The 21,930-nt window shown below is 41.6% G+C and overlaps 2 protein-coding genes across 2 annotated transcripts in view; one reads left to right on the top strand and one right to left on the bottom strand.

The window, feature by feature from the left end:
• TMEM131 (transmembrane protein 131) overlaps positions 1 to 21,930 on the top strand; it is a 271,084-nt gene that overhangs the window by 112,376 nt on the left and 136,778 nt on the right. The gene's annotated exons all lie outside the window — the stretch shown is intronic.
• Positions 1,461 to 21,793, bottom strand: LOC132568917 (inosine-uridine preferring nucleoside hydrolase-like). Its single transcript, XM_060235099.1, has 6 exons — positions 21,758 to 21,793; positions 9,411 to 9,601; positions 7,352 to 7,531; positions 6,662 to 6,773; positions 5,924 to 6,060; positions 1,461 to 1,884 (listed from the first exon to the last, which is right to left on the bottom strand). Exons 2-6 carry the CDS (start codon positions 9,588 to 9,590, stop codon positions 1,534 to 1,536), a joined length of 960 nt encoding a protein of 319 aa, XP_060091082.1. The 5' UTR covers positions 9,591 to 9,601; positions 21,758 to 21,793; the 3' UTR covers positions 1,461 to 1,533.

The raw sequence follows: 21,930 nt of genomic DNA, 5'->3' as shown, positions 1-21,930 counted from the left end.
GTGTAGCAAATGTGTCTCTTCTGCCTTTTATCAGGAACAACTGGTGCAGCTTTTCTGTGAAAGGTCAAGCAGCTCTGCCTTCCTCACAGATGTGCTGCAGCTGCTGTGCCGGTTTGGTATGTAACTGCTCCTTCTCTGGTGCTCCGTTTCTGTCTGTGGTGCACAGCACTGCTGGTCTGCTGCTACTTCTTGAAGCGAGTTGGCAAGGGAGTTGTGGATCCCAGAACAGGTTGGCCAAACTGAGGCTCAGGAAGATGCCACCTGCCTTGGAACAGCCTTCAAAAAGTGGCTATGCCTCCTAAGCAACTTGCAGCATAATCCTATGTGTGTCTTCACATAGAAGTTGTCCCACTGTGTTCAATGGAATTTACTCCCAGGTAAGCATGCTTAGGATTAGAGCCCTTGGAATAAGCCCACCAATGTTCCATTTGCCTCTTTAAAGTGGATGAATTACTCTTATGGGAAAGTCTTGTTTTTGAAAATTGAAAGTATACTCAAACTAAGTTCAATTAGCTTGGATTTAACACTCTGCAATTCATTTTTGCTTACAAAAAAGCAGGCAAAATGTTTCCCCAGTTTTGTATTTATTCAGCTAAGATCCTACTAATCTCTTTTGATCATGAATGCCTAATGCTAAGACTTCTTTTTATACTTTCAGTCAGCCATAATTTTAAAATATCCCTTACCTCCCCCACCACCTCTCATAGTTTATCATGCTCACTAATACAATTTTAAATAGCATACTTTAAAAAGTATTTTCCTCAGGGATCTATGATCTGACTGTTTACATTCATAATATAAACCTGTATGTATTTTAATACATTTTGAAATAGAAGCCCAACAATTTGAAAAACAAGGAGGGGGAGTTATGCATGCAAAGCCACAGTAATAAATGTTGGGAAAGTCGTTGCTATATTTTGGGGTCTACAAACAAATCAGCTCAGAATTAAGGCGGGGGGAGCGGGAATAAAAAATATCTGTATGTGCTTACATGTGACCCAACTCATACCCTGAAAATTTTGTTAGTTTCTAAGGATTTACTGGACTAAAATCTGAATACCACTGCAGATCAACATGGCTACTCTCTGAAACTATCTACATGACAAGATGATTATTATTCTCAGAAGATATAATGGCTTTGCATTGTGATAAGAATTAAAATTACACATGATGCTGTGATTAGAACCCAGGTGTGGTATTTGGTCTTCTAAAGCAGCCAGGAAGAAGAGGAGGGTCATATGGACTGCGATCATAGTGGATTCCCAGTTGGACACAATTACACAAACACAAGTACAGAGGAAAAAATTGTAAAATGTAAGATTAAAAGTCTATGAAATGCAAGTAATAGTCTGTGACCATCATCATTACTATGTAAAATGCAGATACGATCATCAGTTATTTTTGTTGTGATTGGTTAACTGTGCTTATATTTATTATGTTTGTGTGTATAATGTTGAATGGAGGCTGCTGAAGTCATAGTTTGTCTAAGGTGCCCAAAACCCTCTCAGAGAAGGTACCCCAGTAAGCTAATTTCTATTGTAAAGCAGACATCATAAGTGCCCGAAACTTCTCTAAATCACAGCTTTTCATGACATAGGCTTTCTTTTCCTTTTTCAGTTTGTCAGTCCAATCCAATACCATCATTCCTCTTGTCAGCGTACCATTGAGTTCAACACTTACACCAATTTCTTTGACTTCTGTGATAAAGTTCTCATCAATTGCAGCAGCCATAGCATAGGAATCACAAGATATAAAGCCTGATCTCCATTCTTTCTCACCTCCACATTCCTCGAGATACTTTGATATTTGCAAAGAATGGGCAAATATCTTTTTCATGAACTTGGCTTTCTCGGTATTCTGATTAACCCATTCATGGTAGAATTCCTGAAAAGCAAAGAATAGCCCTGGTAATTAAAAAGGAGAAGCATGTAAATAATGAAAAAGGAGAAACATTTGATCTAATTAAAAATTGTGAGAAATGAACTCAAGTTACAGCACTGTGTCATTTAGCATTAGTAATATACCACAGATCATTTGCATTGTTAAGAAGAACTAGTGTTTTATGTTCGGGGTGGGGGATATGTAATCAAAAGAATATGAAGATTTCCTCAGGGAGTCAGAAAATGAAATAAAGTTTGAACATGATGAATAATCTGTCACCAAGGGTTTGTTTTCAATATTTACAGATTAAAAACTCAATTCCAAAATCGCAGAACTATGATATGACTCAAAAACCAATTACATCTGAACAACTGTTCACTGGGTTTTCAATAAAAATTTACAACTCCTCAATGAATTTGGATCTAGAGGCAGAAAAGTATATAAACAATACTGAAAATATCTACAAGGCCACATTCCAATACCTCAGTAGAATTGTTGAGGGGCTTTTATTTGGATTTGTTTTCTTTTCTTCAAATCTGTTTTACACCAACTGCTATCTAAACTCATCCATTTTAGTCCACCACACATCCCATTCTCTATTTTTAAGACTACAGTTGCCAATTTGAAACTTTGTTACCATACTGTGAAACATTTTCTCTTTTAGTGCTTTTGTTTTTTGTACTAAGTATTAAGCCTTATGAAGAGCTCTAGAGAACTGTTTTGAAATATTCAATCTTAATAAAATTATATGGCTTGTTTTTAGAATCTGTCATTCACTCAGGGCCAAATTAGACAGGGGTGTGGAATGGTATAGTATAACCCAATCTTGTCAAATCTCAGAAGCTAAGCTGGGTCACTACTTGGATGGGATATCATCAAGGAAGACTTTGCAGAGGAAGGCAATGGCAAACTACCTCTGCTTAATCATTTGCCTTGAATACCTCATGGGGTCATCACATATCAGTCGCAACTTGACCACACTTTACATACAAACACACAAAATAGACAAGATAGTGAGGATGCTACTACCATTTTAAAGTAATTTAGAGAGCAATCCTAAGAAGGTATGCTCTGAATTCTACTACAGCTTATTCAATGGGGCTTACTCCCAGGAAAGTGTCCTTAGGATTGCACTGTTAGCTATGCTGCCAGTGCTTGATCCTGACTAGGACTGAAGCACAGATATTCTTGTTCCCCACTCATGTGTCTTTTCAAGTGTCAAAACAGCCACCAGGAGTGGGGGCATTTTGGCACTTGATAAAGCACCTCATCCCCCTGCAGTGCAGGTCCAATCCCCTGGCAGCATTTTTAATGACTTTAAAATGGCAGCAGTGTCTTCATGGCAGCCATGAGAACTGCGCGGAACTTTGGGTTGGGTCTCTTATGAAGTGGACACTAAGCTCTTCAAATATCTTAAGTTTCTATATTTCTCTTTAAGTCGGCCCTCTTTATGATCTTAACCATATTCTTTGTGATCTTAAACATACTCTTAAATATACTCTTTATGAAATTGGCAACAAGAGTTCTAAGCTTTTCTCAGCAATATTAAGCATTCATATTTCTCTAAACAGCAATATAATTGCTCTCAGCAGCTCTAAACTGCTAATCTTTGCTGCAGTTATGGATTTTGGCCAATAGAGGTCTCAGTCTTTCAGAACCATAGAACTAAACTATCTAAGGCTTAAGTGGGTTACTGGGTAAAAGTTCAACCAGGATGGCAGGAAACAAGATGGAGGGGAGCAGCCATTTGCAAAGACCCAGAAAGTGGGTTAAAGGTAATGATTGCCTGAGGACACTCTCGGCCACAATTGTTTTGATTAGCTCTGATTGTTGATAGTTGGCGGTGAAACTGTTTACACCTGAGTGGCACAGTAATGTGTGTATGAGGTCACTGGAGCCTATACAAGCTGTGGATTTTTTAGCCCACACTGCTGATCTGGACCAGAGTGTAGCTACTCCGTCTCTGTGGCGATCACGCCAAGCTAATTGGGATTTAGATTCTGGGCTGACTTCATGGTCAAGCCATGAGTCTAACAACTCTTACACTGGAGATCTCTAATATAGAATGGGATTTGGGATTTAGATTCTAAATGGGAAAATGTAGACTAATAGGGATAAGTCTGTTGAATGATGAAAAATGAAAATATTTTTCATTACTGCTTTATTGTATGTTATGCTTGTGCTTGACTGAATTCTAACTGTGTGATTGTTTTCTTAAATGTGCTAAGTTTATCCGTTAAGCCTTCTAAAGGAGTCTTCTTAAATCTAAAGGAACTGTAAGAGCAACTGTACTAATGTAATCTCTTGTTTTGCCTTTCTAACTATATTTGAAGCCTGTCTAAAGAGAACCTTGGAGTCTAAAAAACTGTTTTCTTTTCTAAACAGTCTAAGAAAGTTTATCTACGAGGTCTTAAAACTTATTAGCGAGTATGTATTAGCCTTCTGATAATTGCAGGTTGTTTTGATTACTGCAGGTCCTGATTTTGGGATTTTATACTGTTGGAGGTACAGCAGAAATCCCCCAACAACCGTCATGTCTAGCTTGGCCCTCAGTAAGTCCTATTTCTTAGGACCAACCAATCCAAATGATTTCAATCCATCAGAAACATGTAAATTCTGATTTGTCTGCAATTTGAAGAAGGAAGAAAATAGAGCTGGGATTTAGTTTTTGATAACAATGGATGGGCTTGGGGGGGGGGTCTTCAGGAAAACAGAGAGCATAGTAAAATTTCTGTTGTTTCTCCAGCATAGTGCCCATGGGCATCTTTACACAATCTAATGTATTTCTTGGTGCCTTCTTCTTCTGGCTTTCCTCCACTAAACTGGAGTAGGAGATACTTTAGAAAAGCCCCACTATGCACCAGGCATTCAGAAATGTCTGCCTCCATCATAAGTGTATGCTTGAGTTGCAATCACCTAACATTTAATTCCACTCTTCCTCCACTGGCAATGTGATAACAAGGCAGGACCAGTCCTCATGCCCTGCCTGTGTATTCCTGGGCCAATCGTTATTCCACCAATTGCAAGTTGAATGCAGGGCAGGGCCAAACCTCCTACACTGCCCAGGAGCCATAGGGTTTTCAGGACAAGAGACGTTCAGTGTTGACTTGCCACCACCTGCCTCTGTGTAGTGACCCTGGTATTCCTTGGTGGTCTCTCATTCAAATATTAACTCGCTTAATTTCTGAGATCTGACAATATCAGGCTGTCCTGGGCTACCCAGGTCAGGATTCCATTCCCACAGCAGTTATTTTTTGTAGGTGTGGTGCATACTACATGTTTTCAAAATTCCAAAAGCACCTACAGGTTCTAGAAGGTTGGGAGGCCCAGTGCAGGCCATAATCTGAGAACAAATAACTACTTATAAGTAAATTTTGAACCTTGTTCAGAGAAAGATCTGGTGCCAAGCAATGTTGAAATATTTGTATTTTTATCCTTTTTTATGTCTTCTGCTCTTTTAAAATGCCATGTAAGTTACTTGCTTTTTATATTTTACTCTGTGAACAGGGCTTTTTTTGAGCAGGAACGAAAGGAACGGCGTTCTGGCTGGCTTGGTGTCAGGGTGTGTGGCCTAATATGTAAATGAGTTCCTACTGGGCTTCTCCTACAGAAAGGCTCTATGTGAAACAAGGGCGATGTCAGGCGGTGTGGTCTAATATGCAAATGAGTTCCTGCTGGGCTTTTTCTACCAAAAAAGCCCTGTCTGTGAATATAACTCTGCCTTCACTCTTTGCCCACCCATGCCATGCTTTAGTTATGCCTAAAATTCATCCTTCTGTTGTGTCAGTCATCAATTTTAGCAGCTTGATGTACTGGTAACTAGAGGTTTCATTCATTTCATTATTTGTACTTCAATAAACAGATGCAGTAAGTTTCAGTTAATTCTGGACTTTGGTCTTATTTGTTAAATGTTACCCAGAATGATGATAAAGGCCCCAGATTACCTGAAATCAACAGATCAAAGCTCAACTAGTGCACATCCCCAAGAGAAAGGCAAACTGTTTAGGCATTAGGTCACATTAACAGACATGTAATATCTTACCCAGGACAGAGAACAAGAACACGTGAACTCCCAAGCTGCAATATAAATTGGGCAGGTGTACTCATTTAAGACAATGTGTGCAGCTTCTGGATCAGTTGCAAAATTGAATTCCCCACAGACTGTAGTATTTCCTCTGGCTGTCAGAAATAACAACAGTGCCATGAACCTACTACTATATACTTAATTTCTAATGGATATTTCATATATTACATTTTTCTCCATATTCGTAGGAAGAACAAAAATTATAAACATGTACATTATCATGTGTGAACAACATTCTTATGTTTATTTTGCTGCTGCAGGAATCAGCAACCAATCACAGCTTCCCAGCATATAAAAATACAGCAAAACCCAACCTGAGAAATCTTCCTACATTATTATGAATATGGATGCACAGGTACTCTTTTCCCTTACATTCAGGAGCATCCTTAGGAAATGTTATGGAAAGCAGCCTTAATTCCACAACATTCAAGTCATGATCTAGACTTGAAAATTTACAGGTTACATATTTACATACTTCAGACTTAATAAGTGTATCATGGCTTGCTACCATGTGAACATTGAAAAGAATTTCATGTTCATTCATGTGAATCCTGCTCCCTTCATATGCAAAAAGATAATTAATTCTACTTTCCGTTCAAAAAGTACTACTCAAAATCCTATTCAGTTTTTTTTTTTAAATGGGACTTACGCCCAGGAAAGTTTTTTTAGAAATGGAATGCTCTGTAAGCCACTTACATTCAGTATTTCCTCCCATGATAAACACACTTTTAAGTTTCTTTGGAAGTGCTGGATCCATTTTCACTGCCAGCGCTAAATTTGTTAAAGGACCAGTAGCAACCAGGGAGACCTACAAAACATGGACTTTTCATCTCACATTATTCCAGATCATACACAACAACTTCCTAAAGTGATTTAGTCTGACTATTTTTGTTTATCTTACATAGTATGAAAACTCAATACTGTTAATACAGATCTTCCTACTCTGCTTGCCTTCTTCAGTTATCTAATTCTTACAGGACTCATGATTCCTGGCCTCTGTGGGACACTATATTGCCCTATCACTTCCTTCTCTTCAGCAATTGTTTACATTATACAACAGTTCCCCTTAAGCAATTAGAATATTCATGAACATGCAATTAAACTATGCCAACTCAGTCAGAAGCTAAGGGTAGGAGGGAGGAGCTAGCTTGAAGACAGGCAACAATTAGGTTTTTTTAGCCCAGGCCTTGAATTCAGCAGGAGCTCACAGGAGTGTAGCTCCTGAACCTTTCTGAGGGTTCTCTCTCTTCCTCCCCACCTACCTACCTTGCCCACTTAATAGTTAGTGCAGCTGCATAACAATCCCTGGATGTGCTCCACCACCTATTTTTCCACAAAATGACCCATTTTAGCCAATATATATTTAAAGTAGCTATATAACCTCACCTGACCAGGTCGCTCATTGGCTGTTCTTAATATTGTAAGCACAGCATGTTCTTTCTGCAGAAGTTCTAGTCCTGGAGCTTTAGGATCTGGTACATCACCCAAACCATCTTTTCCGTGAAAAAAAGACCCATGCACTGGGCCGCCAAGTATAGGAGCAGAAGCACCAGGATAAACTGGAATCTAAACACGATATCAATACAATATGAATTTAAAGCATTTTAATTCTGCTGAGATTAAATAATTATGACTGTATGGGCTTGTGTTGTTTCATGAGCCCACTGGCAACCAGTAAATATGACTTGCTGGACTTTCATTCATCCTAGGGTTGCCAAGTTCAACTCAGGAAATATCTGGGGACTTTAAGGGTGGAGCTAGAAGCAAGGTTGTGACAAGCATGACTGACCTCTGAGGGGAGTAATGGCCATCATATTTAAAGGGACCATGCTCTTTCAAAATGCCCCCTCCTTTGAAAATAATGGAGGATGAGGGCACATTCTTTTGGGGCTTATATAGTATATCAACAAATAAATTCACATGGCAGCTTTTGTGAGTGTTTACAACCATGGGTGCTATTCAGATGTCACATACTTTACTAATTAAAATCTCAGTTCTACCTAATTTTGATACCAAACTATCAATTAGACTTGAAAATGTTTATTAGTCTCTAGCCATCTATCCATTCTTAAGCATTTAAAATGGGGTGCAGCAGGCCTCACTGGGGGGACAATAAAGGCTCTTAGACTTTATTTTGACACTCCAAGGTCAGATTCAAGTATCGACTCTGATTAACATCTGTTATTTGCCTTTATTCACACGTGTTTGGCATGTACGCCCTTGCAACTAAGGCTGCTTCCACACAGAGTGATCGGGTCTGGCATCGAAACAGGTGCATGGATTTTTTTAGCGTCCATAGTAAATTGATTTCTAATTGGTTACTTTTTGTGTTATTCCTCACTTTGCTCTGCCCTTTTTTGGGCCTAACTAGTGCAGTCATTTTGAAAAGACTGTCATCAGAGAACTTTTGTATGATGTGTGGATGGGAAGGTGTGCATTTTTGCAGGTTCTGCCCACATTTACAGAATTTTCATTCACTCAGCCACCCCATAACCATGGGTGCTCTCCTGCAATCAATGGGCTTTTGAGGGCTTAGAAGAACCTGGCATACTGTGAAAGTATTACAACATTATCAGAACCTATCTATTAGATCTTCTGAATTGGAGACTTTAAAAAAATGAGGCAAGGAAAGTGTGGGAAAAACTGACACGAGAGTATATTGCCTGAAAAGGCCTCTGCTTTCACAGTGGCAATAAAAGTTACATAGAAAATTATTATTGTGTAAAAGCAGCCTAAACAATATTTATCCCAAACTAGGTAAACAAAGTTCGGAAGACTTTGTTAAAAACGTATTTTAGGACCCCACATTACTGATATTTATTTGAACCCTTTGGAATAATCCATAAAAAGGAATAGATAACATTTCCCTTGCATAGTCCGGACTGGTGTAACAGACTCATTTGTGTTATTTGCTCTTTTGTTTTAGAATCCATGATGGCACTGTGCTTATATGAAAAGCAGTTTCTGGAATTCAACATACTCAGGAAATCTGTCTCAATGGGATTTTACAGTGGTGGGCAAGATTTCAGGCTCTGTTTGGGGCAAATGACAGCTGCCTATTTGCCACAGGTAGAGAGCTAAAGAGAAGAACAAAATTAAGGGGAAAGGAAACAGGGAAAAGCAGCCACCACAGGCAAGATGGCTGTGTGCCTTTGCCTTCAATGAAAAGCAAGGGGAGAAAATGATCTATTACGGTAAATTTTCACCCAACTGATTGTATGGTAATTTCCCAACCTCCATTTCTGCTACAGGGCGGCCTACTCACAGAACCATTCTTAGGCACCCGTGATGCCTGAGATCACAGATGCAACTACTTTTTCAACATTATACACAAGCTGGATCTTACTTCCAAGCAAGAATTTATTATGGAATATTATATTCATATGACACCACCATGCAGTATTTGTTGTGAACCTAATTTAGATATATGTGAAGGAGCAATTACCTCAAGCCGGTTACAAATTTGTAACACCCGGAGTACATTTCGACATGTGTTTTCCAACAGAGTGTTCCCATAACAGCAAGTGATTCCCAGAACTTCAACACCGGGAGCGGCTAGAGCCATCATTATGGCTTGAGCATCATCAACACCACAATCAACATCAATTAGAAGAAGTTTCTTCATTTCAGAAATGCCTACAAAAAATCAACACAGCTTTAAGTGGACTTTTATACCCAGAATTAAACTTTGTTGGTGCCACTGGACTCAAACTATGTCCTATTGTTTCAGACCAACACAGCTATCCACCTGAATTTAACTAAAATCAGTTAGACTTGCATAGTAAACAGGGGGGGAAACCTTTATTTTTAGATGAAGCTCTTATGTTCACATCAGGCCCCGCATTAGAAGAGGAATGCTCATTCTGTTTGGGTGAGAATGCCTTTTCTAAAGTTGATGTTCAAATGCTTTATAAAATTTTGTACTATTATTTTTTAATCTACTGATCAATTTGTTGACAATTATAAGAGAGGTGTCACTGTCCACACATTGTTACCCCACCTATGAAAAATTTCGAATGAAGAAATCTTTAAACATTGGTTCAAAATGTGGAAGAATAAAGTAGTAGAAAAGATCACAGATCTTCACACTGGAAGTATTAGAAAGAACCAAGTCCCTTTAAAAGGCAGTTGGTGGATTTCAGCTTTGAATGTTCCTTCCTTTAAAACAATCATATACGCAGGGGTCATTTGTAGAAAAATAGGTGGTGGAGCTCATCCAGGGATTGTTATGCAGCTAAACCTTCTATTAAATGGACAAGGAGGTAGAACTCTCAGGAGGAGGAGGTGGAACTCAGAAAAGTTCAGGAGCTGCGCTCCTGTGAACTCCCACTGAATCTGAGGCCTGCATATATGCAAATAGAAAATTAACCCAGCAAATAGGACAGCACTCATCGCTTTGCTTGTACTGTTTGATTTCTATTTACAAAGGATTTTTTTTAAAAAGCGAGCATTAAAAAAGAGATCTTCCATGGGCATAACCTGCCTTCTGAAGTGGCCCATTCAACAACTGCAGTCTCCTGCATGTGTTCCTGAGCATGGTGCTCTGAACTAGCAGTTGAGTCAGTTCAGTTTCACAAGCCTTTATTGGCATTTATCAAATTATAAATGAGGCAATAAAGAGATACAGAAATAAGAAAAAAAATAAGTCATATACAAAGCATTTGAGTCTCAGACTGAGCAGGTTAAACACGTGAATATTCAGATGCCCCAGATCAATGTTTCTGGTCAAATTCCAAACTAGGTTCAGCCAGAGTGGCTACTAGAATGTCTGACTAGGGAAACCCAGGTTCAGATTCATACTCTGACACAGAACCCAAGGAGTTAGAGAAACACAGCTCTCCTTATCAGATGCACTCAGGATACTCAGGGCTTTTTTTTAAAGCAGGAACGCAGTTCCCGCTGGCTTGGTGACAAGGGGGTGTGGCCTAATATTCAAATGAGTCCATGCTGGTCTTTTTCTGCAGAAAAGCCATTTTAAACAATGGTGATATCAGGGGTGTGGCCTAATATGCCAATGAGTTCCTGCTGGGCCATTTCTTCAAAAGTTGCTCAGCAACCACATTCTTTCAGCCTAACTTGTCTGGCAAGGTTGCTGTTGTAAGAATAGAAAGGAACAAAACCAAACCACGACCCTGAGCTCCTTGGAGGTCAATTAAAGGGGCAGATTTTAGCTTTGAATGATATTTCATTTTTTAAAAAACCATATATGCAAACAGAAAACTAACCCACCAACTAAATAAACAAGGATAAATAAACAGGGATAAGAAAGCAATTCAACAGGCGCTACCAAATCCTGAGCCAACCAATCCCCAAATTTAACACTCTGGTTAACGGCCCCGTGGCACAGAGTGGTAAAGCAGCAGTACTGCAGTATTGTGGTCTGAACTCTCTGCTCACAACCTGAGTTCAATTCCAGCGGAAGCTGGATTCAGGTAGCCGGCCCAAGGTTGACTCAGCCTTCCATCCTTCCGAGGTTGGTAAAATGAGTAACCAGCTTGCTGGGGGGAAAGTGTAAAAGACTGGGGAAGGCAATGGCAAACCACCCCGTAAAAAGTCTGCCATGAAAATGTTGTGAAAGCAACCTCACCCCAGAGTCGGAAACGACTGGAGCTTGCACAGGGGGCCTTTCCTTTCCTAAGGGAGGATAGCTTGCGCGAACAACGCCTACGTGTGTAAACGGACAGAGCCGAGGCTACAACAGATTGACTTCCTTCCTACATCCCAGGGAAGCGCGAGCAGGGGGCGGTTGCACCGAGCGACGTTTGGGTGGGGCTAAGAATGGGGAACGACTGTTGGATGGCACGAGCTCCTGGCATGAATGACAGGCCTCTGCTCCACTGTCTGACCCGCCTCCTACCTGAGGCTTCCCCGAGCCGCCTCTGGAGGTTTTTCTTCTCTTCAGAGCGGCCTGAGGGAAAGCGCGAGGGTGGGCGTGCCTCTTCTCTCCCCTTGAGCAGGAGGAGGCGGCTGAAGAGAGACAGCTGCCGAAAGAGGGTTGGAAGTAGCAGTAGGCCTCGTCTTTGATTTTCCTCGGCTTTGAAGGAAATGGCGGGCAAATCCTTCTGCGCCTGACAGCTGCGTGGCAGGCTAGGTTTCAGAAGGGGCAACCTCCACTTCCGCTCTCCCCTCCCCAGGATGAAGAGGCTGTTAGAGGAGAGGAAGCGGGCCCAGTGCATTTCTGGTTTCCACCCAGGGGCGCAGAAAACCCGCGCGGAGGGAAAAGGGGTAGCCCTACTTAGGGATCTCCCTGGCTGTGCCCCTAAGTAGCCTGGAAAGCGCAGGGATAATAAAGCTAGAGGTGTAGCCGTGCCAGTGTGTTACAGCCAGGGCTTTTTTGAGCAGGAACGCAGTTCTGGCTGGCTTGGTGTCAGGGGGTGTGGCCTAATATGCAATAGTTCCTGCTGGGCTTTTTCTACAAAAAAAAAGCCCTGGTCACAGCAAAGATTAAATGTCGGAAGGATTGGACAGGAGTGCACAAAAGCTTATGGTTGAACAGTTTGTTAAGTCTTGAAGTCAAATGAAGCTGTCTTATAGTAAGGTGGGTAGCTGTGTTAATCTGTCTGTACAGCAGAAGAGAGTAATAATAATAATTATTATATTTAATTTATACCCAGCCCTCTCCGCCGAAGCAGGCTCAGGGTGGCTCACAACATAATATAAAATACAAAGGTTACATAATAAAACAATCTAATTGTAATTTCCTAAAAATTCTCTTAAAACCATTACGATCGTACTCAGTGCTACATTTTCAAAATTTCCGATCTTATTTAATGACGATACAGCTGGATCTACATTAAGAAAAGGCCAACTGAAAGCGGGTAGTCTTGCAGGCCCTGCAGAACTGGGCAAGACTCCGCAGGGCCCGTACCTCCTCTGGTAATTTATTCCACCAGTGGGGAGCTATGATTGAGAAGGCCCTTTCCCTTGTGTTTTTCAGTTTGGCCTCCTTCAGCCCAGGGATTATCAGTAGATTTTGTGAACCTGATCTCAGCACCCTCTGGGGTACATATGGGGAGAGATGGTCCCTAAGGTAGACAGGTCCTCGGTCATATAGGGCTTTAAAGGTAATGACCAGCACCTTGTAACGGATTCGGTACACAATTGGCAGCCAGTGCAGCTCCCGCAGCCTCAGCTGTATGTGCTCCCACTTAGGGAGCCCTAATAGCAAACAACTGCGTTCTGCACCAGCTGTAGTTTCCGGGTTCGGCACAAGGGCAGCCCCATGTAGAGGGCATTACAGTAGTCCAACCTCGAGGTGACCAATGCATGGATTACTGTTGCCAGATCATTACGCTCCAGGAAGGGAGCCAACTGCCTCGCCTGCCTAAGATGAAAGGCGGATTTGGCAGTGGCTGCTATCTGGGCCTCCATTGACAGAAGGTTCCAGTAGCACCCCCAAGCTCTTGACCTTGTGCGCCATTACCAATGGCGCCCCATCAAAAACTGGTAGGGGAATTTCTCCTCCCAGACCGCCATGACACAGGCAAAGGACCTCTGTCTTCGCTTGATTCAACTTCAGCCTGCTCAGCCTGAGCCATCCTGCCACAGCCTGTAACACCAGGTCCAAATTTTCTGGGACACAGTCAGGCCGTCCATCCATCAGTAGATAGAGCTAGGTGTCATCAGCATATTGAGTCCAGTAGCACCTTGAAGTCCTTAACAAAATTTGTGGCAGCATAAGAGCTTTTTGAACAGTGACTCAATTTGTTTTAGTCTTTAACGTGGTACTGGACTCTTACTCTTTTCTACTGTTTTATATTAGGTCTGAGATTTGGCCTGATTCTTGTTACTAGAGATTCGGTCTGGGACCTTAGGCATGCAAACCAAAAATGATGCCTCTGAGTCACAGCCTCACCGCACTGCTAAAAGGCTCCTAACAGTTAAATGTGGCCAGGGCTCCCCCCTCCCCAAAAAAAGCCCAGGAGGAACTAATTTGCAATATTAGGCCACACCCCGACATCACCATTATTTCACACAGGTTTTTTTGTAGAAAAAGTCCAGCAGGAACTCCTTTGCATATTAGGCCACACCCCCTGACATCAAGCCAGCTGGAACTCCTGGCATTCCTGCTTTTTAAAAAATCCTGAATGTGCACATCTGCTGTGGTATTATACAGCCGAGCGTCAAAGGAATAGCTGTCACCTTCCATGCCCAGTTTTCAGAAGTTTCTAGCCTGCTGCTACTGGAAACAGAATGCTGATTTTTTTTTTTACTGATCCAACAGGATTCTTTGTTCTAACCACTGAGCCCTAAATTACTGCTTGAGGTAATTTATACATATTTTCTATAAATATTTTTGTACCTGTGCTAATAAAAGTACAGAACAGTTTTTGTACAGGCTTGTTTCCTATACAGATCCTGTCCCTTAGATATATACGCGCACAGAGCCATTGTCAAAATTTCACTAATTTCCCTCACAGACAGGTGGACAAACACACATCTTCTCAAAAGAAAAAATTTAGTTTTTCTTGACTTTGCTTACCCAACTCTTCTTCCAAGTGAACACTCAGGAAGAAGGGAAGGGTGATCCGCAGGAAGCCCAGTCACTGCTACAGATACTGGCAAAGGCATTCAGCTGATCTACCCCACCTCCTTCTCATAAAGCAAGCTGGAGACAGGTTTATATGCAGCACTGGAAAGGCAAAAGAGCTTCCTGGCAACTTTGGATGGGCTCAGGATTTCATTTTGAGAACACTGCAACCTATGCAAAGTGTTTGTATTTTGCACACCAAAGATCCATAGTCTTTGTGGGTGTTATGCTGGCACCTACCTCACAGGGTGCCTGTTGTGGGGAGAGGGAGGGCAGGCAATTGTAAGCTGCTTTGAGACTCCTTTGGGTAGTGAAAGGCAGGGTATAAAAACCAACTCTTCTTCTATATGTGGCTGTTTCACGTAGGTTGCGGCACTGCTTAAATAATTCAATGCAAAGCAGTACAGGGAAAATTCTTTAACATGTCAGCATCCTGTTTACAGACTGCAGAGAAAGCAAAGTGTGCAGTTTATTATTTATAACATAACCCACATGATTTCCTTACATGTAAGACAGCTAATAGAGCAAACAAGTTGCAAATACATAAAATACAATCAATTAACAAGATAAAGAGAGTATACAAGCTGAAAACTGGACTGCCAGATCTCCCCAAAACGAGGGGAAGGCACACAACAAAAAGGACCCACCCAGTGCCCTTTGAAATAAGGCTATTCTATATGCCTTGCTGAATACAGGAAGTTAAGGCAACTGTCATGATTGCCATCATGTTCCCAGTAATTTTCACTTTTTTACATATTTTCATTGAGTGATAGGATTTCTTCTTGGAGGGATTGACCTTTCCAGAAAGGCTTAGTTCATTTTAGCTGCATCCTTTATCTCTAGACCACGCCTTTAGCTAATGGTTTGAGTTTCTTTGTTGTGCCAGAGATGTGAATCCCCATACCCAGCTTCTTCTCCAAACCTATGTGCTTCCTAGTGACCATTGTCCCAGAAGCAGGAATCATAAGCTGCCCAAAGGAGTAGGCCCGTTCCCAGGGGAGAAGTGGGATCTTAACCACTATTAAAACCTAATTGAACAGGAAATCCTGTCTATTACCTGTGGAGTTTGAAAGGGAATGGTTGCTTAGGATGGGTAGAGTTGCCAACCTCCAGGTGGGGCCTAAGGATCCAGGTGATAGAGATCATTTCCTCTGAAGGGAATGCTTGCTTTGGAGGATGGGCTTTATATTTCACCTATATTCTAAAATACCTCCTAGATCAGGGGTGGGGAACCTTTTTTCTGCCAAGGGCCATTTGGATATTTATAACATCATTCACGGGCCATACAAAAATTATCAACTTAAAAAAGTGCTCTGCTGAGGGAGAACAATTTAGGCTGGCTGGCAAAATTAATGCAAATAATTGTTTTTTCTATTTGAAGTCATGTGGGAAGAGCCTAATTTGGCACACACACCCCTCCGGTTCACTGCCCTAGGCAAATGCCTAGGTCCAGGGCTTTTTTTGCAGAAAAAGCCCAGCAGGAACTTATTAGCATATTAGACGATATCCCCTAATATTAGCATATTATGTCACACTGATTAGCATATTAGGCCACACCATCTGGGATAATCATATGCAAATTGAACTGGTGGTAACTGGCTCCCACCCCCACCAGTGCTTCCTCTAAGCTGAGTTAGCGTGAGCTAGCTCACAGATTTTTAGCCTCCAGCTCACACATTTTTGTCTTAGCTCAGGAAGGATGACCCCAGAGCATACTAATTTATGCAGTAGCTCACAACTTCAATGCCAGTAGCTCACAAAGCAGAATGTTTGCTCAAAAGACTCTGCGGTTTAGAGGGGACATTGCCCCCCAACCCTGCCACCACCCCATCCCTCCCTTCATGCAAAAACAGCAGCTGTTCCCAGCAGACCTTTAAAGGCACCCACATACTCCAGCAGCAGCAGTCCTTCACAATGCCCACCACTCAGGAGCCACAGAGAGAAAGCGAGACAGAGTGGGAGAGGGAGGAAGGAAGGAAGGGAGGGAGAAAGGGGAGAGAAAAGGAAAGAAATGGAGGGAAGAAAGGAGAATGAAATGGAGGGAAGAAAGAGTAATTAATGGAAATAAAGGGGAATGAAATGGAAGGAAGCGGAATAAAGGAAAATAAATAGGGAAGAAATGGAAAGAAAGGGAAGTAAATGGAAGAAAGGGAAATAAAGAAATGTGGGGAAGAAATGGAAAAAGGGAAATAAAGAAATGGGGGGGAATAGAAGGGAGAAGAAAGGGAAATAAAAAATGTGGGGAAGAAATGGAAAAAGGGAAATAAAGAAATGGGGGGGAATAGAAGGGAGAAGAAAGGGAAATAAAAAATGTGGAGAAGAAAGGAAAATAAAGAATTGGGAAGAAAGGATAATAAAAATAAAGGGAGGAAGAAAAGGCAATAAAGGAAAGTAATGAAAGGGGAATAAAGAGAAACAAAGAAATGGGGGGAAGAAATAGAAATAGAGGGTAATAAAGAAATGAGGAGGAAACTTACCTGAACTGCGACACTGACTTTTCCAAGCCCCACAGTGATCCTGGTTGGCCAGCCAGGCCCCAGGGAGGCTGCTATGTGGCCCAGAAATCCTCAAGGGCCAGATCAAGTGATCTTGAGGGCCGCAAACAGCCCTCGGGACAGAGGTTCCTCACCCCTGTCCTAGATTCTCTCTGCACTTATTCATCTCCAAATCGTTAAGAATGTCCCATTCTTGACTTGGCAACCCTAAGGTGAGGGTATTGGTTAAATGGGCTTAAAAAGTAGAAATAATGTAAATCAAGTATAGGAAAAGTATTAGGACTACAACAGAATATTTTCTTTTGGAAACTATTTGCAACTCTATTTATATTCTCCCCCCTCCATTATCCTTGGATGCTCTTGTTTTCATCTTCTTCCTTATTAAGATAAAGTTTTATTTTTTTCCAAGATGCCTTTGAGTGCTTTGTGGATACAAAGGCAGTAACTTCAAACTGGTCTTGTGATTGTGTATGTTGTGAATAAGGAGATGGAACTGTGCCTGCCAAGCTCTGCCATAAGTCTCCCATTGTGATTGCAGGGCTATTCAGTGTGTACATGAGCTGTCTAGAGGTGTACATGCACACAAGCACTCATGTTGTTTCCATTTTCAGCAACTGAGAACAGGAAAGATTATGGAAGGAAGCTAATGGGTCAGAATTCTCTCTCTCTCTGCACCAATCCTGATAACATTCTGTGAACCCACTCTGGTAAACTGTTCCAAACAATTGGTCCTGCTATAGAAAAAACTCATGACGTAACTGTTCCTAAATTGACAATCCTTAGAGAAGGCACCACAAGGAGGAGGCTGTTTAAAGACCACACTGGTGCATGGGAATATAGTAGATCATGATGGTTCAGTAAGCATTAGAGCTCTAGGCCATGAAAGGTAATAACCAGCATTTTGAATTGGGCCCTACAGGTAACCAGCACAGTTGACAGAGTACTGGAGTTATATCTTCCAGGCGACTGACCAGAGGCAGGAGGCTTTCTGCAGCTTTTTATGCTCACTGAAGCTTCCAGTATGTCTTCAAAAGCTGCCTCTGTAGGACACGTTACAGTACTCCTATCAGGTAAAAAGATATTAAATGTACAACTAATGTCCAGTCAACTAATGTTCAGTCAGCAACCCACCATGTTGCTAAATTTGCCACAATCCCAACCCATCTTTTATGAAGGCACCTGTTTTACATGGAGGCAAGCAGGGAGTGACTCTCCCCACCAATCTATTTGCAGCCTCTGGCTAGCCCACTAGCCCTGATCAGAGCCTCTGAAAATCTTTTTGATCTCTCACACGCTCCTGGACTCAAATCTAGCTATTTGTTTTTACTGTTATTTCCTATTGCATTGTTTATTGGATGTCTTATGCCATTTTATAGAATTTAAATATATATATTGCAATCCCCATTTTGAATGTCCATAAGAAAGGTGAGCTATAAATAAAATAAATACATATTCCTCTTGAACATACGAAACTGCCTTATTCTGAAGCAGGCCCATCAAGGTGAGTATTGTCTACTGCCCCCTATGCAGCAGCTGTAGGCTTTAGAACAGAGGTGGCCAAGCTGTGGGTAGGGAGCCACATACGGCTTTCTTACATATTATGTGGCTTCCAGAGGTTGAGGAGGAACTTAATGCAGGCTTAGAAGAAGAAGAGAAGATGATGAGGAAGATATTGGATTTATATCCCGCCCTCCACTCCGAAGAGTCTCAGAGCGGCTCACAATCTCCTTTACCTTCCTTCCCCACAACAGACACCCTGTAAGGTGAGTGGGGCTGGAGAGGGCTCTCACAGCAGCTGCCCTTTCAAGGACAACCTCTGCCAGAGCTATGGCTGACCCAAGGCCATGCTAGCAGGTGCAAGTGGAGGAGTGGGGAATCAAACCCGGTTCGCCCAGATAAGAGTCCGCACACTTAACCAATACACCAAACTGGCTCCCCAGGCTTAGTCTTAAGTGTGTGTAGCATCTGGATCTCAGTCAGACTCTGAGTGCTGGCCCATAGTGAGGCGACTATTTCCACCATGTGTGAAGCAAGGAAGGCTCCCATGGCTCTTGCACTCTCCTTCCCTGCTCTAGGTTTCTAGGTGTTTCTGTGGTATTTCCTAGAAACCTAGAGCAGGGAAGAAGAGCCAAGGGAGCCACTGAAGAAAAAGATGATGATATTGGATTTATATCCCACCCTATACTCTTAGTCTCACAATCTCCTTTACCGTCTCCCCTCACAACAGACACCCTGTGAGGTAGGAGGGACTGAGAGAGCTCTTACAGCAGCTGCCCTTTCAAGGACAACTACAAGAGCTATGGCTGACCGAAGGCCATTCCAGCAGCTGCAAATGGAGGAGTGGGGAATCAAACCCAGTTCTCCCAGATAAAAGTCCGCACACTTAACCACTACACCAAACTGGCTCCCTGGAAGGAGGGATGGCATGAAAGAGCGTGGAACATTCCTCCTTAGTTTCATAGCATTTGTAGGAGCTGTATTTACTAACCTTGGTGTCAAGGCAGAGAGATACATAATGATGCAAACATTGGTCAGCAATTTATATGGTACATTTGTGTTTTCTTCTCCCACTGGTGCCAAAAAACAATTCCCTAAGCTTTTCCTATCCTGGTCTTATGGGGACTGTTATTCCCAGCTTTTGTTTTTTTTAAACTTCTAGCATGGTCATGTTGTAAAGTGCATACATATGTATTTTATCTTTCTGTGCAAAGAAGAGTTTTAATAAAAACGTGGGTTTTTTTAAAGAGCCACAAGACGTGTGATATGTGTTCACATCTTGTGGCTCTCAAATATCTGACATTTATTCTGTGTGGCTCTTATGTTAAGCAAGTTTGGCCACTGCTGCAGTGCCACCTTCTGGTTATTCTGTCATTAAATGCGGCATACCTGGCTCATGTTCTTTCAGTCATTACTCCTACTCTATGGAATGAGCTCCCTGAGGAGCTGAGGGGATGCCATCTTGGAAACATTTAGAAAACACAATAACTTCATTCACCAGGGCTTTTAATGGAAGGCAGTTGTAGGCATTTTGTAAGTTTGTTGAGGGTATCTATTGAATTGGGGGTATCTCATTTTGTAAGTTTGTTGGGGGTATCTCATAGTTTTAGCTGTGCATTGTAAGCCACCTTGAACTGTTAGGAAATGTGGGACATAAATGTTTTAATAAATAAATGGAACAAAATTTCAGTCCAGTGGCACCTTTAAGACTAACAGAGTTTAATTCCAGGTTTAAGCCCTCCTGTGCATACACGCTTCATCAGATAACTGTTGCTTCAGACCAACACAGCTACCCACCTGAATCTATTTTGATAAATAAATAAGGGTGATTCATCAGCACTTTTTTGTCAACAGAGTGTCAAACTAAATATTGAATCCATTTTGAGATATTGGACTCCATTTGAAAGTGCTAAGCAACCTCATACAACATTGCTAAGGTTCCCATGTCTCAGATAGATTGTTCTGCACTGAGGCCTTTCCTAAAACACTGAATGAATGTGATTCTCCCCAGTTCTTAGGAAGGGCCTCTAAATCAGGGACATCGAACTAATTTGTTATATGGGCTAGATCTGACATAAATGAGACCTTGTTGGGATAGGCCTTGTGTGTCATAAAATGTAATACCAAATAGCAGAGATATAAATTTTATAAATCTTGAATATGCTGTTCAGGTGTGTATTTCTAAGTTTTGATTTTACTTTTGATTTATTGACATTCATTACAGAAATCTCATGGTCAATGCTTTGAGCCTAAGACCCAGAGGAAAACATGAAATGGCTAGGCACTGTGAGTTTTTGTGCATAAGTTGCTTCATGGGCTGGCCAGCCAATGGAGAAAATAGAGGCTTTGCTCTGTGTGACTGAGCAAGCCTGGCAAAGCAAGCTGTGACACAGAAGGATGCAAGAAAGGGAGAAGGAAGCAGACTAACAGTGAGTTGCTCATGGGTCTGATAGGTGCTTTCCAGGGGCCACATGTTTAACATCCAGTCCACGGGCCACATGTTTAACACCCCTGCTCTAAATCCTTCAGCAAACAGTTAAGACTGCTCTATCTGAGAACCTCAGAAATGGTGTATGTTGCCTAGCAATGACAATATGGCAGTCAAGATCTCACAATGGAGTCTCATGAGATCTCAGCATCTGTTGTGGAGTAATAAGCAACATCTGTATATACAAAGGGAAATTTGGGTGGCATTTTGAATTGCTGAAGCAACTCATGTTGGCACCCAGAACCCCCCAAGTAGTAAGGGGACAAAGTCAGAGAAACAATGTGAGGGTGAGGAAGAGAGGATATAGGGGGTTGCAAAGTAGAGAAAGGAGAGCCAGAAAAGTGATGTGGTAAAGAGAGCAAGACAAGAGTGGGGACAGAGGCAAATGAGGACAGAAGTGAGGTTTTCCCTCTCCTTGAGTACTCACAGAGAACCCATTGTTTGTATTATTTGTTTGGGAGCTCATGAGGTTGAAGAACCTATTGAGAGAGAGAGAGAGAGAGACAGAGTGTGTGTGTGTGTGTGTGTGTGAGAGAGAGAGAGAGAGAATATAGAATCCAGTTTCTTGTCATTATCTCAGATCCTTCTGCTATTCTTTCTTGTATTTATCTGTTTATGGTATACTCTCATAAGTGGCCTTAAGTGTCAAGAAATACGATTCCTCCTCTAGAACTTTTATAAAAACCTGCAACATTATCCCATTCAAAGTAGTATCATTTCACTCCCCACAGCACTTTCCAGTAAATTTTCTACAACAGAACTTGTTTTTTTTCTATCCTTACCTTATGTTTGAAATTCTCTTCATGCTCTCCTGTTTGAACCAGAAATGAACTAGCACAATTTATAACATGCAAGTTAATGGGTATCAAATTTATTACTGTGCAATGTACAAAATAGTTACACAACAGAAACTATTGCAAGAGGAGAAACCACTGATGGAAACAAAAGTCTTGGG

The sequence above is a fragment of the Heteronotia binoei genome, chromosome 3, assembly GCF_032191835.1.
Source record: "Heteronotia binoei isolate CCM8104 ecotype False Entrance Well chromosome 3, APGP_CSIRO_Hbin_v1, whole genome shotgun sequence".
NCBI classification, from domain to species: Eukaryota; Metazoa; Chordata; class Lepidosauria; order Squamata; family Gekkonidae; genus Heteronotia; species Heteronotia binoei.
Note: the sequence above shows the minus strand (reverse complement) of the source record. Positions and strands in the feature narration are given on the sequence as shown.

Excerpts from the sequence above, each read along its gene's own strand:
- LOC132568917 (XM_060235099.1), bottom strand. The coding sequence starts at position 9,590 with ATGAAGAAACTTCTTCTAATTGATGTTGATTGTGGTGTTGATGATGCT. Across the intron at positions 7,532-9,410 it reads AAATTTGTAACCGGCTTGAG|ATTCCAGTTTATCCTGGTGC; the intron begins GTAATTGCTCCT and ends TATCGTGTTTAG. Across the intron at positions 6,061-6,661 it reads CATGGGAGGAAATACTGAAT|CCAGAGGAAATACTACAGTC; the intron begins GTAAGTGGCTTA and ends TATTTCTGACAG.